This window comes from Notolabrus celidotus, chromosome 11 (genome assembly GCF_009762535.1).
Source record: "Notolabrus celidotus isolate fNotCel1 chromosome 11, fNotCel1.pri, whole genome shotgun sequence".
NCBI classification, from domain to species: domain Eukaryota; kingdom Metazoa; phylum Chordata; class Actinopteri; order Labriformes; family Labridae; genus Notolabrus; species Notolabrus celidotus.
The window spans coordinates 31,572,860-31,590,082 of NC_048282.1; the positions used below are offsets into that span (position 1 = coordinate 31,572,860).

At 41.5% G+C, this 17,223-nt stretch overlaps 1 protein-coding gene across 1 annotated transcript in view; it reads right to left on the minus strand.

Annotated features, from left to right (window-relative positions):
- magi3a (membrane associated guanylate kinase, WW and PDZ domain containing 3a) overlaps positions 1–17,223 on the minus strand; it is a 200,599-nt gene that overhangs the window by 40,329 nt on the left and 143,047 nt on the right. The window contains exons 4-7 of the mRNA XM_034696443.1: positions 11,131–11,337; positions 7,232–7,394; positions 6,330–6,409; positions 1,444–1,501 (exon numbers count right to left, since the gene is read on the minus strand). Coding sequence (XP_034552334.1) covers positions 1,444–1,501; positions 6,330–6,409; positions 7,232–7,394; positions 11,131–11,337 — 508 coding nt within the window. The remainder of the gene's footprint in view (positions 1–1,443; positions 1,502–6,329; positions 6,410–7,231; positions 7,395–11,130; positions 11,338–17,223) is intronic.

A 17,223-nucleotide genomic window follows, 5' to 3' on the forward strand; every position in this document is an offset into this window, starting at 1 on the left:
TTGGAGCTTAAGTTAATGTAACGTAACTTAATGAATGCAACGTGACATAACACAAGGTAATGCAACGTAATGTAAGAGGTCATGTTGTAAGGTCACGTAACGTTGATGAAATGTAACGTAATGAAAAGTAACATAGCATAACGTAATGAAAAGTAACATAGCATAACGTAATGAAACGTAAAGTAACGTAAAGTAACGTAAAGTAACGTAACGCAAAGTAACGTAGCAAAACGGGAAGTAACATGAAGTAACGTAAAGTAACGTAAAGTAACGTAGCAAAACGTAAAGTAACGTAACATAACAAAACGTAATGTAATATAACGTATTTTAAGATGTCGTGTTGTGTTGTAACACAAAGTAACGTAACGTAAAGTAACATAACGTAGCAAAACATAAAGTAAAGTAACGTAATGTAATGTAACGTAACGTAGAAAAATGTAATGTAAAGTAAAGTAACGTAACGTAAAGTAACATAACTTAAAGTAACATAACGTAGCAAAACGTAATGTAACGTAACGTTAAGTAACGTAACGTAACGTAACGTAAAGTAACGTAAAGTAATGTAATGTAACGTAACGTAATGTAATGTAACGTAACGTAGAAAAATGTAATGTAAAGTAAAGTAACGTAACGTAAAGTAACATAACTTAAAGTAACATAACGTAGCAAAACGTAATGTAACGTAACGTTAAGTAACGTAACGTAACGTAACGTAAAGTAACGTAAAGTAATGTAACGTAACGTAACGTAATGTAATGTAATGGAACGTAAAGTAACGTAATGTAATGTAACGTAACGTAACGTAATGTAATGTAACGTAACGTAACGTGACGTGTCGTATCGTAATAGAACCGAACAACATTGAACAGAATGTGTTGTGTTGTATCACATTGCATCACTCTATATCATATTGTGTTGTTTTGTAGTCGACCAAATGGAAATACAAAGGAGTCATCAGGAAACAGCTTATCTATGAGATCCTGTCGCATCCATTTAGGATGAAACAGATCCTGGTGTAGAGAAAGCAGTTCAGATAATTACAAAATAAAAATCTTAATTTCCTCTCAATGGATTAAATCTAAAGCAACAAGCTTGTTTTGATAATGTAACGAGGTGAACGCAGGATACAGGTCCTGGTGTTACAATGCAGGGAGTCAAAATAAAAAGTCTTCAGATAAATAAATTCCCCAGTACAGTACAGATACCTGAAAACTTTAACTAGAGCAACAAGTTATATATAGTCCCCTACTTCCCACATCTGCATAGCAAACATACAGGTGTGCAGGTAAATACTGTTACCCTGAGTTAAGCCTTTTGACTGTTAGTGTGGGTTTGTTTGTGTGTGTATTTTCTGAGCATGGATTAGCATTATCCTGAATATCAAGCACAATTCACAGCTGTAGCCTTCAAGGTTGCTTCAGGTGCAGGGAGAAGTTTACTCACTCGACGTAGTAGATTCCGAACTGGGGGTCCTCAATCTTCTCCCAGCCGTAGGGCAGCTCTGAGGGTGACAAACAGGCAGACGCAAATCACTTCGGATACAGCTGAGGCACTACATGGACAATTGGACACATGCAATGAGGCATGGTGCTTTGACTGGCAGCCTCACAGCATGCTTACCTCCACACACACAGAACAGGAGGCCTTGCTTTTATTTGTCACTATGTGTTTAGGGTTTAATACACACAGCAGAGGAGGCGGGGAGAGGAGGAGGAAATGCTGAGTTATTATACAGCCTCCCTGGAAAGTAATAGCTTTTCTCTCTAGCCGTGTGTATGTGTGCAACATCTTGAGTTTGTGCTGCTGTGTGGAAAACACATGCGACTCAGAGGGGATCTTTACGCAAGAGGGGCCATGGGAAATTGCCTTTTGAGAGATGCTGCTCTGATGAGCTCTCTGCATGTGTCCCTGATGTCATTAGGAGGGGAGAGGGGCGGGATGGAGAGCAGAGGTTTGTGCCGTGTTAATGGCAAGACTGTGACCAGGCCTGCTCGGCTGTTCAATCCCCATCTGGTGTGATGGCAGAATGGGTATATGTTATGTGAAAGTATATTTCGATGTAGTGGTTTGGTAGGAGCTTGCCTTGGCTGAGGGTGTGTTGTGATAAAAAGCTGAACTACCCAGGTACATCAAGGTACACAGCTGAAAATGCATTGTACTGGAAATAATGTCACCCGATGGTCACCTCCCAGATTAACCCAACACAAGTCAATAATAGGGTTGGTCTTGGAGGCTTTGTAAGTCCTGGTGTAGTGGCGCCCTCTTTGGCTCTCACAGGCTTTATTGGAGGGATAGACTCCAACAACAAGTACACCAAATTCTATTTATAAGAAACTAAAGTAAAAAAAATGTCTTTGAAGCAGGCAGATTGTCGGGTGAGCCTTATAGTCCTTAATCAGGAAAAGTTTCATGCAACTTGAATGCAGTGTGGAAAAAACAGGGATTGTTCTGCTTGCAAGGAGGCTCATACTCCTTAAATGGACTCATTCATCCCCACCTACACATAGTAGATAGATTCAAGAAATTTTACAATGCATGAGACTTGACAAAATCAGATTCTCCCTGAAAGGTTCCCTACAGACCTTCCATAAAATCTGGCAACCTTTTTTAACTTCATATAGATACCTTACATATTGAAGCTGAAAACCAATGAACTACTGAGCTGTTGATTCTGTTTTTTTTTGTCTCTCTCCTCTTCCTTTTTCTTTTCCACTCTTCCCTATTATTTCTCCACTTCTTAATACTTTTTGACAATTGATTGTATGAGTTGTTTAAGTTGGGTAGTTGTTAAAGCTAGGGTTGGTAGTCTTGGAAAACCAGCATGAATTTGAATGTAGCATTTCCTCAAGACTCCATCTAACCCCTCCCCTCCTCCCTCGGAGCTCCTCCAAAACAACGCCCCCTGCTCACATGCACGAGTGCCGCTGACTTGCGACCATATGATGGTGACTGATTCAAAACCGGTCCTCACCAAAACATTATCATAGTGAAAGTTAAAAACACAAACAAACATGGCTGCTGTTAGTACTCACAACTGTCATGCTAGCATTATCCAGTTGTACTGGTGACACGATATCAGGAGAAAAGTTATAACACATATATAATACTGTAACAGCTCTACTGTTTGTTAAACGTGTTCAGTGTAGAGGTTCTTAATTCCTACAGTGTTGACAGTCAGTGAAGGCATCAGGAGAGGTGTAGAGTGTGTGAGCGGGAGAGAGGAGAGACAAGAGGAAAAGTTCTTCATTCATTCAAACATTGATTGTTGCTTTGTTGGTTGGCGTGGTAACGGCCGACAGTGACCGGTTAGTAAAGCTCAACGTGTTCACGAATCGGCTTGTCATCCCTACAGCGTCCGGACGGACGCTACAGTACATCTACATTTTCTGTAGGACTTAGTAAATGTAATTAGTTCTTTTGCTTGTCAGAGCCCCCGTGGTGAGAGCTTTTTAGACTCTGATCCGGACTACAGTCCTGAGCAAAGCACCTCATTGGGTCAGAGGGGACAGGCCCGAGGTCGAGCGAGAGGGGCAGTAAGTAGAGTCAGGGGAAGCAGAGGCAAAGGACCGGGAGTGCATGCCAGGGAAATGTACGCGCAGGAGGCGGGCAGAACGGCAGGACGGGATTTGAATGGTTTAAAATTTTGGCACCCAAAAAACGGTGATTGGTTGGTGTTTTCCCAGGTTTACTCCGGCTGTAGATAGCAGCTTTTCTTCGCTCTTTTTTAGAAACACATTATGTATTGATTGCCATCAGGACATAAAGATCATTTTAACCAGTATAACAAAAAGTGTATCTAAATCTGATTACCAACCCCAGCTTTAATTGTTGTGCATCTAAAATGTCCTTTTCCTTTTTGTGTAACCACCTCATAAACAGAAAAATTCAATGAAAATATTTGACAAAAAAAAAAAAGGGGGGATTGTAACACCCAGTCCTACTACTTTTCTGAGCATTCCTGCCTCCTCTAGATAGGACAGCTGAAGAGAGAGAGAGCAGAAACATGGAGAGCAGAGAGTGGGGGGACAACATGCAGCACAGGGTGTGTGTGTGTGTGTGTGTATTCACATATTTGACAGGTTTAATGTATGCATTTTTACTTGTATGATATACTGATACAGTTGTGCTCATAAGTTAACATACTCTGGCAGAATTTATGATTTCTTAGGTAGTTTCTGTTGTCATTATGATAAAAAAAAAAAAGAGAAAACACAGTTATTTGACAATGAATGGCTTCGCCCAACCACTAACCATGAGTGCTGGGAATAAATTGCTTTAACTTTTTTTTTTTTTTGCTTTGTTTTGAGGAGGACCTTGACCTAATGCGATAACATAAACTTCCAACCAAATAGTTTAATACAGAGTTAAATGGAGTATTCAGATGAATGCTTTCAATACAAGTAATTACAGAAGTGTATCCGGTCCTGTTTTATTTAGGTTCTTGTGAAAGTTCAAGGTACTTCAGGTTTTTAGAAAAGTGTTTTTAATTGCCTTCTTGAATTAAGAGTAATTTAATTAAGCTATATTAAATTAAATATGACCTGAAGGTCTACAATTTGAAATACCTAGATCTCCACAGCTCAGTTTTCTTCATGTTTAAATGTGTTCTCTGAAAAATGGCCCAAAAAAAATCTATAATTCTGCCAGGGAATGTAAACGTATGAGCACAACTGCATGTTGGAGTCAACCTTTTTGTTTGAACTCCAGATACATCGCTCTTTTCTGCTGAATGTCCCTTTAATGAGCTTAATTGTCCTTTTTTGTATATCTGATGCTCTTGTGATGTATTGTGTTTTATTTTTAATGCTATCATGATGTATTATTTCCATCTGTTGTTATTTATCTTAAACGTTTGTTGTGAACTCTGTTTTGACCTGCCGGCGACTACAGATGGCAACTAGCCTTATGGCTAACTGTGGCATATTTACATGGAAGCTGTGCTGAAATGTTCATTAATATGCACTGTCCCTTTGAATGAAAATAAAAAAGGTCACAGCTAGGAGCTGCACCATGCCCTGGTACACAGAACACACGCTAAAACCTCCAGTCCTCCTGGTGCCCCCTCTAGTTTTACTAATTAATCTCAGAATTTAATATTTTCCAACATGTTAAACTAGAAACTTGTACATAGGCATGTGTTTGTGAACAATGGTAAACTTTACTAAGAAGCAATAAGTCATGCTTGAGGAATAAACTGAGTATTCATCCATCAATCCATTTTCTTCCGCTTATCCAGGGTTGGGTCGCGGGGGTAGCAGTCCAAGCAAATTGACCCAGACATCCCTCTCCCCGGCGACACTTTCCAGCTCCTCCTGGGGAATCCCGAGGCGTTCCCAGACCAGGCGGGAGATATAATCCCTCCACCGCGTTCTGGGTCTACCTCGGGGCCTTCTCCCAGTTGGACGTGCCCGGAACACCTCTAAAGGGAGGCGTCCGGGAGGCATCCTTATCAGATGCCCGAACCACCTCAGCTGACTCCTTTCGACGCGGAGGAGCAGCGGCTCTACTCTGAGCTCCTTCCGGATGTCCGAGCTCCTGACCCTATCTCTAAGGCCGAGCCCAGACACCCTTCGCAGGAAACTCATTTCAGCCGCTTGTATCCGCGATCTTATCCTATTTATTAACCTGTGTAATTTATTAACTTATAAATAACAGATCCCAAATTGCTCGTCACACCCCCTGATTTTATTTTCTCTTTTATTCTCTTTTATTTCCTCCTTCTGTTGCTTCTGATGTTTTTCAATCTTTTGTTTGCATCCTTGTTCCTAACCTATAAGTTCGACAGCAGCCTTTCTTTGGTCTGAACTGCAAATCTAGAAGAAGTAATATTCTTGAAACAAACGTCTTCTAGTCAGAGAACTCATGGTGCAATAGTTTGAAGTGTTTCATGTCTCATCACTACTCCCTTTTTTTGTGCAGAAATACGAGGAGTGATGAGACAATATCTTGATCCTCCTATAGACAGCGCCTGCAGGATCAAGCACGGGCACAGCACTGTGAAGAGCAGCAGTTGGTGATGACAGAGAAGATGTGAGGACAGGAAATCTTGCAGCTTAAAAGGGGACCACCGAATTGGACGGATGCGCTATCAGGTGATTGTGAGAATGACGCATGTGAGGTGTGAAATCAGTGCAGCTTGAGTTGTCTGTCTGAATTAGCTTGCAGGCAACACTCTAGAAAAAAAAAGTGTGGCATGTCATGCACACACTGTGGGTATGAGGTGTGTGTTGTGGGCAGGAAGGCTGAACAGTATAGAAGTGAGATTTAGAGTTTGAAGTACTGCTGTGAAAACCGGTGCCACACAAATGAACAACTATTGTTTTTCTCACCTCCCTCTTCGCACTTTTCAGGAGGTTTGGCCTTCTTGGCGAGGCGTGGGTCCAGCCAGGTGGTGGTTTTGCTGTTGTGACTAGAGTACACAGAAGAGGCAGGGCTTTAGGCAAGGTAGAAATCATCCAACACAACATTTCAGAGAGTATGACAGTTTGGCAATTAGCAGTGGGAATTCTCAGGAGCCACTTTACCCCAGGAGCTACTCCAGCAGCTCTACCAAACAAACAAACAAACAACTGTGAGTAATTTCTAATCCTTTGGGATCAAATGGCTTATTAAAGAAGCCGTTAGATTATTTGTAAAACTTTCACAAATCTCAGAAGACCCTGTGAGGTAAAACACAGGATGAGGGGGAGAAAGAGGGAGTACAGGAGGTAAACATGGACCTGTGGGAGAGACGAGAGTGAGCAGCTGCAGGGATCATAAAGAGCAGGACTGAGGGAGCAGGTCAGGGGCTGGCAAGGTTCACTTAGCTCGCTGTTCCTCTGTCTGGCAGAGTGAGCTATTGATTTAGCGGCAAGCAGCAGCACCTGGCTCTGTCAGCGGCTCTCCATTGACTGCCTGCCACACTAACCAGGCCAGGTAAACAAGGCAGGCCTGCTGCTTTGGCGCCGGCCAACCAACCTGACATCAAACACGGGGGAAATTAAAGAGAAGCTAAATTGAGAGGAACACAGGTGCTTTTGGAGAGCCCACTGATTAAGCCTCCATGTCCCCACACCTGGCTTTATCCACAACAGAGGAATTTGCTGGATGGGGAGTAGAAGGAAGAGGCAATGCCAGATCTTTTTGGTGCTGAATTAAATCAATCTAGAAGAGGACTGGGAGTGGGATTTGCTCATGCTGAAGTAAAAGGACACAAACAATGCAACAAACTAACACTGAAGAAGCTACTTACTCTATAAAATACACCATGCCGGTTTCTGTGTAGGCCATCTCCCAGCTTTTAGGCAACGGATCCTGACTTTCATCCTGCGTGTTCCATGCCCGCAGGTCCATAGCCGCCGCCGACTGGGTGTAGCTGGGCACCGTCTTCCTCCACTCCAACTTGTCTTTGTGCTCTGTGGCCCGGCATGGGGAGAAGGAGACGGGCATGGAGACAGACAGAGGGATAGGGTGGGTGTAAGGGTACGGGAGGTGATAGAAGGAGAAAGAGACAGGAGGTGAGAATGTGGCGCCATTGGAGCTCCTTTGGGCTCCTTGCATCTCTCCCTACTGCTGCTGCTGCTGCTTCTGCTTGCTGCTGTCGCTCGAGCTGATCTTCCTCTGTACTCTGGGTGGACGGTTACATCCACAAGAGAGGAAGGGGTAGACACAGAGAGAGTGAGAGAGAGCGAGAGTACACACACACACACACACACACACACACAGAGAGGACCAAAGCGCAGCAATTGCCATAGGATTTGCATGTCAGCAGCGATGTACTGGGAACTGCCTCCCAGGCAAGGGCAGAGCTGACCAATGCTTCAGCCCCAGCCGCGAGCACCACATCACAGCTCTATTAGTATCACACAGGGCGCTGAATGCATGAGTGTGAATGTGTGTGTGTGTGTTGTATCTGCAGGTTTTCATCTGGCTGTCTATGACCTAGCTTCATCATGCCGTTGAATGATCACTCTGTTTGGCTGGGTTAATTGAACGGCAGGGATGGAAAGTGACAGCTGTTGACTGGGAGAAGCCAAAAGCCTTTTTGTGCAGAAATTGGGGCCTCCTTTTTTTTTTTTTAAACATGGAGGGGGAATCTGCTCTTACAAAGTCAGAATACGTGCAGACACTTGCTCCAGGCTAGAGCAGCTCACAGACCTTGCAGAGGAATACAAACTGGGCGGTTGCAGATGTAGCTACGTCCACTGAAGGTAAGACGACACAAATGCTAACAATCATGAATGACTATAATCAAGCTACCTTCAAGGCATGCCCATATGCCAATCCTTATTGTCGCACATCCTCCTCCCTTTATCAATCCAATCCATCCACATTGTGAGAATGGTATTAAAAGCTGCGCTGTAGATGAGGCGACTCGTGAAGTACAGAATTAGCAGTGACATCCTTCCAGGATGAGTGTTTTTTCTTGGCTGAACTCCACACAGCCCTCACTGCTGCCCAAGGCCACAGAGATGATGTGTCTCTCACAATGTTTCTCTCTCTGGCTCTTGGATTTGAGATGAGCAGCTACACGCTCACTGATCTTTCTTCTTAAAATAATTTCATCTCGTCTGTCCCTTTGCATATCACCAGGCCACACAGTGACGTCCCTCGACTCCTCCTCTGGATGCTTGTTTCTATGATTGTTAATAGCCTTTAGTTGCAGACGGCTGCAGGGTTTAACAGGCCAGTATGATTGCAGGGGGGAGACTGACTCTACTTGAGAGCATACCTGAAGCTGGTGTGTCAAGAATAATGACCCTGTGCATTAGTGAGAACAGGGGTGGCCTGGCCTTCTCAACAGAGGCCCCCAAAGTGTGGAACGAGACCCATGAACTAACACACCTTTAGTCTTGTCTCAAAACTTCCTTTTAACTTTTAGCTCATGAGAATTGTGTGGACTCTGTGTTTCATGTTTTACTAACTTTTATGTGAAGTAAATACTTCTTTTTTGGTTGACAAGTGTTCTTATGTGATTTAAGATTTTTCATTCTCACTGTGTTTTTATGTCTGTTTTTTATTAAGCACTTTGGGAAACTTAAATGGTTTTTAAATGTTCCCCATAAATTAAGAGGATTGGACTGGATAGCATCAGCAGGATAATTGCATTTCTTTAACACCTGGAGTCCTGTAAACCCTGAACAGAGAATAAAACATCACATTTAAAATGTTTCCTGGCCTCACTACTCTCTGATCTCTTCAGGCCAGAGGTTGGGGGCGAGAGTAACTCAGTTTGATGGACTTAAGATGGGAATCAGAGGATCACGAATTCAGGGAATGAAACAGACGCAGTTTGTAAATTGAGCTGGTAGTTGGAGATGTGCAGATTCACTTTCTGGGCACTGCCAAGGTCCCCTTGAGCAAGGCATTGAACCCTCCAGCTTGGATGTTCCACATGTTCAAGCTCCCTCACTCTGCATCTCTCCATTACTGCATGCTCATAGGGTTGTGTTGCATGTTTGAGGATGCATGTGTGGTAGCATGTGTCAACAGAGTGAAAAATTGAATTTTTCCTCATGGATTAAAAAAATAACATTAAATTAGATTAAAAATTAAAAATTAAATTCCATACATACTTGAATTTCACCCTGCATTAATTTTGAAAACTGGTAAAGATCAGGATATTAAAGCTTAGTGAAATCATGAGCAAAATTTGGAAAGTAACCAACTGGTAAATGTGAACGCCTCTATCCTCAAACTCAAAACGGGCTCTGCCTCACTAACAGTGCAGAACAAGTCCACATGGAAGATCAGTAAGCACAGTGAACTGTTGACTGCTAACACTCTATGCCATTTTAGTGCAACTAGATTAGCTTGTGGGAGACACAGCTGTGATATGGTGTTAGTGACAGTTAGTATAACAAATTGTTTCCATTTGATTTCTTTCTTGGTTACTTTCTCTCTCTCTCTCTTAATCCAAGTTTTATTTTTCAGATTTTTTTAGAGGACAGGACAGTGGACAGAGCGGGAAACTGGGAAGAGAGAGTGAGGGATGATATGTGGCATAGGGCCAGCTGCTTAGAGGACAGTTACCTCTGTACAGGGGGTGCATGATTTAACCACTGAGCCAAACCCTTTATAATCTATGTGTCTCAATACCGCTGTTTCAGGCAGATGGCGTTCCAACAAAATTCTGCCTGGTTACTAAGTGCTTGCTCATGGTGGATTAATGTCTGAAATAATATATTAAAAATATAATCTAGACCTAAGTCAAGTTAAGTAAAGTTTGATCAGATGACTTTTAAAGTGGTTTTGTGTGATATAGTTAAAAATCAATGGTATGGATTTAGTGCATGTAACAACAATGCTCCAAAAACAATCACCTACCTGAGCCTAAAACTTAATAAATGTGCTTCAAGCTTCTCTATAGCTACCCTTGAGAATAAATAGTAAAAAGCAGGTCACAAAGTTTGGCACTATAATGCAGTGTGAATTGGTAATTAGCTGGTTTATGCAGCTCTGGCTCATTTGGCGAACACTGTGGTGCGGCTGTGTGGTCGCCTGGTAAGAGTCCAGTCACTGGAGCCATGGCAGAGGAGAGGACAGCTGGGGGAGCCGGCTCCATCGCAGGGCCAGAAGCTGCTACTTTGTTCTGCTGGCTGGTTTGAGATGGATCATTGTATTTAACATTTTCACATGGATGGCTATTATGTATCATGTTGGCACTTAATCCCGACCATTACCATTTTTCTTTGCTGTGCATTATCATAGCACAGCAGTTTGAGGCTTTCTAACTACCAACACCATGCAGACCGTTCCCCCATTAGCTGAGATATTCTCTGATTCAGTCTGTGCCATGTGAGGACATCCTTGTGAGATAATCAGACAAGGACAAAGTCCATCCCTCTTGCCGAGGGACTGCTTCTATTGATCCCAGACACACTTCGGTAACGTCTTGACTTTGCAGGGCTGTGATTTAGTGCTGAACTTGCATTGCAAAACAGCTAATCCCTGAATGTTTGTTTGGAGAAGAGAACCATGAAAAGGAAATAAAAAAGACCTTGCTGTTTTTGTATTCTGAGAATAATATAATCAACTGTGGACAAAACATAAATCTCCAAAGAAAGCCTGAAGGTTTACATTTCGGTAAAAGGGTACAGAGTGGAGCTGTATTACAGAAACCTGCAAGAAAAGAAACACAGCTTTTCTCACCAGTCAGGCCATTGACCATGGGAGGCCTCTCTTCTTCCTCTTCCTCCTCTGGTGCAGCGCTGTCCTTTCTGTCCATCTTACTGACAGAGGTTGTTCGTTTTCGCTGGACCTCTGTGTCAAATTCCTCATCAAACAGGACCTGGTCCACCAAATCCGGCTGCACGGGGCTGGGCTCTGCAGGGGGTTTCGGGGTCCCATAGTAGTTTCCTGGTATTAAAAGAGGGAGATAAAGTGTACCCTTGAATAAGTTTGACTTGACATGAGGAGGACTTCTCTGACTATGTGCATTGCTTAATCCTGACTTAAAATGCACACACACACACTCAGTGTAACTGAACACAGCAGGGGAGAGCTGCAGGACCCCTCTGGGATTTGCAGAAAACCACAGAACAGGCAGAGAAATATGAACACTAAAGCAGCAGTAAAAATCTGTGTCGATTACAAATCGATGAGAGAGCATCTCACTGTATGACAGCAGCTTTTTAAATCTTTCTGCAGGCATGGAAGAGTCGGATTGTTAGCTACAAATCACATCTGGCAGAGAGTGCTGGATGAAACAAAATTAGGCCAAGCTCTTGTCGTCATTACTCAGGTTTTTGGAGCAGTTTCTTGGATAGGGGTTGTGACTTTTCCCTCAGTTTTTGATTTATTTATTCTATTTCCCCATTTTTTAACCTTTCTCTTGAAGCCCACAGTTACAGCAGTTTATACAGTCGTCACGGGTCAGATATCTTTACAGAGTGATCCAAGTTTCCAGCTTTATATAGAGTGCTTGTGTAATACAAGAAAATGTATTTAATGTTTTTACGTTTAAGCAAAAAAGAAATGTCAAACACGATACATTTTACAGGGACTGAGATTTTCAGTTGAAGATCTGGGGCTTTTTAGTGACTTTTTAAGGCTTAGGAATAATGGGTATGTCAATCTTATAGCACCTTGCTTGCATATCTCTTATTTTCTCTATTTTCTATTATGCATACGTGCACTTGAGTATTGTTTAAAGAGTAATTGCTTCAACTTTAGTCCAGTTGAGTCTTTGGATGCTTGTTTTTGAATGTTTTGTTTGTTGTTTTTGTGCAGTCTGTGCTCTTGAGTCATTTAGAAACAATTCCTGCATGCTCAAGGAGAAGGTGATCCTCTCTGTTAGGATGAAGTGACACAGTAACTAAAATAAAAAACAGCCTTTTATACATGAATAGATATTTTATTTTTAATTGTTTTCCCTACCGCTATAGTCAGTGTTGTTGGTATTTTGTTAAACATCCTTACATGAATATTAAAGGCACAAATGGAACTTTGTCCCATTTAAAAGTTAAAATAATAAAAAACTTGATTCTGATTGGTCAAAACCAAAACAATAGTAGTAAATTCTCAGTAGTAAACCTAAACACACACCTATTGAATCAACCTATAGAACAGAGTCCTCTGCCTGTTGACACTGTGGTAAAAACGTTGGGAAATAATGACAGATACTGAGCACAGATGTGAGACCAGCCTGAGGAGCCACTGCGCCCAATCATCTCTGATAGAGAAAAGTGGAGAAACATCCTCTTCTGTAATCCAGGAAAGACACCAGAGCAGATAATCACAGCTCTAATTGGTGAGTTTAACATACTACATATCATCATTGTCAAAATTGTTAATGCTAATGTTAGATCTGTTGACTTCAACACAAGTCTATGATCATTACAATGCTGCTTCCGCTGATATTGCACACATTTTCAATACTATTTTTGGCATTATAGCCAAAGTATGTAATATCAGTTGTTGTTTTTCAGTTGTTTATTGTGTCTCTATTCACCTGTCTAATACTTTTTTATTTGCCACTGCCTTCCTATCTTAGCTCATTTTAGCTCGCTTTAAAAGCAAATTATAATTTTATTTTTAATATATTTCTAATTTTCCTTTTCTTTTCTGTTTTATTATATTTGTCATTTTAATTGTGTTCTTTTATTCTTGTCTGAATGTTTCCAATGCTTTCAATCTTTCAATGTAGAGCGCATTGAGTTGCCCTTGTGTATGAAATGCGCTATACAAATAAAGTTGCCTTGCCTTGCCTTGCCTCTCTCTCTGCATTTCTTTCTTTCTATCCCACTTGGCAAGCCTAACACAGTCACAACAGATTGCTGTTCACCATGAGTCTGGTTCTGCTCAAGGTTTCTGCCTGTTCAAAGGATGTTTGTTCTTGCCGCTGTTGTTAGAAATGTTACCCAGTGTTTTGCTTTTGATTGATGTTGGGTGTCTGTAAATAATATAACAAAGAGTATGGGCTGGAGCGGCTCTTTTTGTAAGTGTCTTTGTTATAACTTGCGCTCGACTGCAACAGAAATGATTTTATGACATGATGTATCTCTATGATATTCCCAATGTCCTATAATGTTGTGTTTATGTGCTGTTTTCTGCATTCCTCTGGTTTACAGTATGTGTTTTCTTATGTATGATATCACTACAATGCTTTTCATGAATGTATTCTGTCCTTGCCCTCTGACCAAAACTCCTTGACTGTGCTGTTGTCATATTTACTTCTTTATCCCCCAGAGATCTGCCACTGCAACGTTTATGCCAAGGTAAGATTCCCAAGCACTCGGTCACCCCTTTGAGCCCATCAGCTTTCCTTTGCTGTCATGAAGACGCCCTTAAGCAGCAAACAGCCTCACTCCACAGAGCGAGCCTTAACTATAGGAGAGGGCTGACCCACTTTACCAATCACTACCTTCTCTCTGTGCAGGAGGAACAACAGGAAGGATAGAAACCTAAAAGAACAAGAGGTGAGAAAATAGTGGGGAGGTATGGCACAAATATATTGATTCACAGTTTGTTCTCACTCTCTCTCTGTCTCTCTCTTTGAGAAACCACACACGGCTGCAGTGTTTGTGTGGGATTGCAGCGTGGAAAAGACTGAGCCGTGTCTGAGTGGCTGAACATTGTGGTGTAACAGTTAAGCGGGACATTAAGAGGCGGACAGACATGGGGACGAAGGAGTCTGCTGGGAGACGCACAAGAATGGGAACAATGAAGAAAGGAGGACCAGATGAAAAAGAAAGAGAGGGTTTTTTTTTTTTTACATACAGAAATGTTATCCCAGAGGATTTCAGGTTCCACACAATACGAAATGAGAGAGAGAAATCTGGCCTACTTGGATTTAGTTGCCTCTCATTTGAATAAATGTCTCCAAAAGCTGAATAAATTAATGTGTGCGACACTGGGAGCAAAACAGACGGAGAGGGATACAGATTTATTTGCATGTAAATACAAGATGTGTATCATTACTGCTAAGTTAATTACATTTTATTCGTGTTTTAATCCCCCGATATTAATACCAGCACCTTGTTGAAAACCATTAAATCCTTTACCAGGCTTGTAATTAATGAGAGGCTTGCCGGCAGAATTGAAATGGAGGGAGTAGTATTAGAGGTGCTAATTTGTTTCTGAAGCTCACACAAAAGGTACACGTAGCTTGTGTGAGCGCCTATTAGCAAAGAGCTGGGAGACAGCGGCCACAATAAGGAAGTGCACTGAGACGGATCGTGCTGTAATTATACTGTACTAATGAGGCAGCGTATGAAAAGCAGTCATTTAGGAGAATTTATAGCCTGATTCAGGGTGGATGTAAAACTATACAGCCTGAAATGAGCTCTGAAGACTGCAGGAGACTGGGTGATTTTTTTTTTTTTACTCTACCTAAAAAAGTAAGAGAGGAGTCTCTGTGGAGCCGAGTCTTTGGGCTAAGCTCATTTAACTAGCAGTTAGTTTAAATCTTACGTGGCTCTCCATTTAGTCCAACCTCGAGATATTTTCATAAAAATGGAATTCAATTTCATTTATACTCTTTGAATGGAGAGAGACCTCTTCCTCCGGCCTCTACAGGTACTTTATGACCTTATTTAGTGCAAATATAATGGTACCATCCCGCACAGTAGTAGATACTTATTATTCACAGCTCCATTAAAAAGATTAAATGCTCAATCCTTTAAATAATGTGATGTGCCAATAAAGCCCCTGTCTCTCTTTTAAGGTGTAAATAGTATGTATTATCATATCAAACATTTCAGTCTGCTGCAGTGATATCAAATAGATTCATTGTGGAAACAGGCGGGGCGTGAGGGACAAAGACGGATTGGATCAAACAGGTGGGTGTTTGTGATTCTAAAATAAAATAAATGCATCATTTAATGTGTAAATGCAGAACTGATACTCAACATAAATTAGAAAATGGATAAAAAAGGCACAGAAACTGGACTGATTTAAGAAAATATGATCCTTGATAAAAGATGATGATGATGTTAGAACTATCAGGGTTCAGACAGACTGAAGAGAAATTTGGTTTCAATATGGGCAAAGTATACGGTGAGAGCTGTATATCGGGTCTCATGTATCTGTTACAGACTCACAAGAGACTTTCTATGATACACTGAGCTTCTCTCTTATCCACACTCTCTACATCTGTATCTGTTCTTGAATGTATTTTATTGAATGTTTCCAATGTTTTGTAGGAAGAGGGTTGTGGAGGCTGTTTCCTTTCTTTTTTTTAAGTTATATTTTATTAGACAGGACATCTAAAGAGAGACAGGAAATGTGGGGAGTAGAGAGCGGGGGAAAGCATGCAGTAAATGGTTGACCAGCCGGGAGTCGAACCGGCAACCTCTGCAAGGAGGACTATAGCCTCTATATGTGGGATGCTTAGACCTCTAAGCCACCAGCGCCCTGTGGAGGCTGTTTTCATGCCAGTCTTGGACAATGGGGACATAGTCTATAGACACACACCTTCGTCAACCCTCAAACCCCTCGACTCCATTGAACTCCTCGCATTAAGATGCATTGTAGGTGACCCCCATAATACACATCAATGCGTTCTACACAATGAGGTTGGCTGCTCCTCACTCCAGAGATTAAATATCCATTGGTATCTTTTTATATACAAAGCTCTTTAAGGAAAATTAACACGATACCTCTCTGAACTTTTTAATTACCCAGATTGTTTTTATCAGACTCGTACCTCAAACCAGCTGCTTCTGCATGTTCCTCGAATTCGGTCAGAACTAGGAAAGTCTGCTTTTTGTATTTCTGCTCCTGACTTCTGGAATAAGTTCCAACAGCTCCATAAACTAAAAGTACTTTTAACTCTTGGAGAATTTGGAAATTGGATTTTCAACCTTTGAGATCATGCTACTAAAATTCACTTTTTTGTCCAACAAGTTGTCATGTTACGTCACAGCAGGGCCTCAGGTTCTCCCTCTCTGCCATCGCTGAAAATGAGGCTGAAAATACAGGCTGACTTTTCTGACACATACACCTATAAAACAAAGTATTACGACACTGTTATCTCTCTCTCTTCCTCTCTGTCTCTCACTCTGTCTGTCCCTCTCACTTTAATTTAATCAGCCCATAAAGATGGAGATGCAGACAGTGCGCAGACAGATCCATGTCATGTCTCTATAAATCATCTGTTTCTTCCCTGTGTTAAAATAAACTAACAACCTGACGTGAACTCAATGTTGGTCACGCCTGAATCCTTTTCCGCTAGGACTCATTGCTCCTGATGTGTGTCTCTCCTCTCTCTCTTAATCCTGTCTTGCTCCTGCTCTCGTTGACTTCTTAAAGGCTCGTAATTAAAAGCTTAATGCCCGTTGTATGCAAATGAGTAAACATTTTCTTCCTCTTAATTGACAAAACTGGCATTTAGATCCAAATTATTAATGTTAAACGTTAGCTTAACCAACGGGACTCCCTCATGCTACATCAAATCCGATTCAAAAATGACTCTAGGAGCTTCTGTAGTGTATTCATTTCTGAATTTCAATGGATAAAAACTTTAAAAAATATTTACTGTACACATTTCTTCACTGGAGGTCTCCAACCTCTAAGTTACCCTTGAATCTTTCTCATCAGTAGTCTTGTGCATCTCTCCTCTTCCCCTGTTGCTTCCTCCATGTATCTCCAGAAATGCAGAATCTAAATCTGCGATTGAAAGCCTCAAACTGCTTCACTTTTACCTGCTCAACACTCCATTATTTCCAGTCAATCTAATAATTAAGATAATTAAAGTTCTGTCAGACGAGTCATGTTCTAATGGTTAACATTTTTATTGCTTTT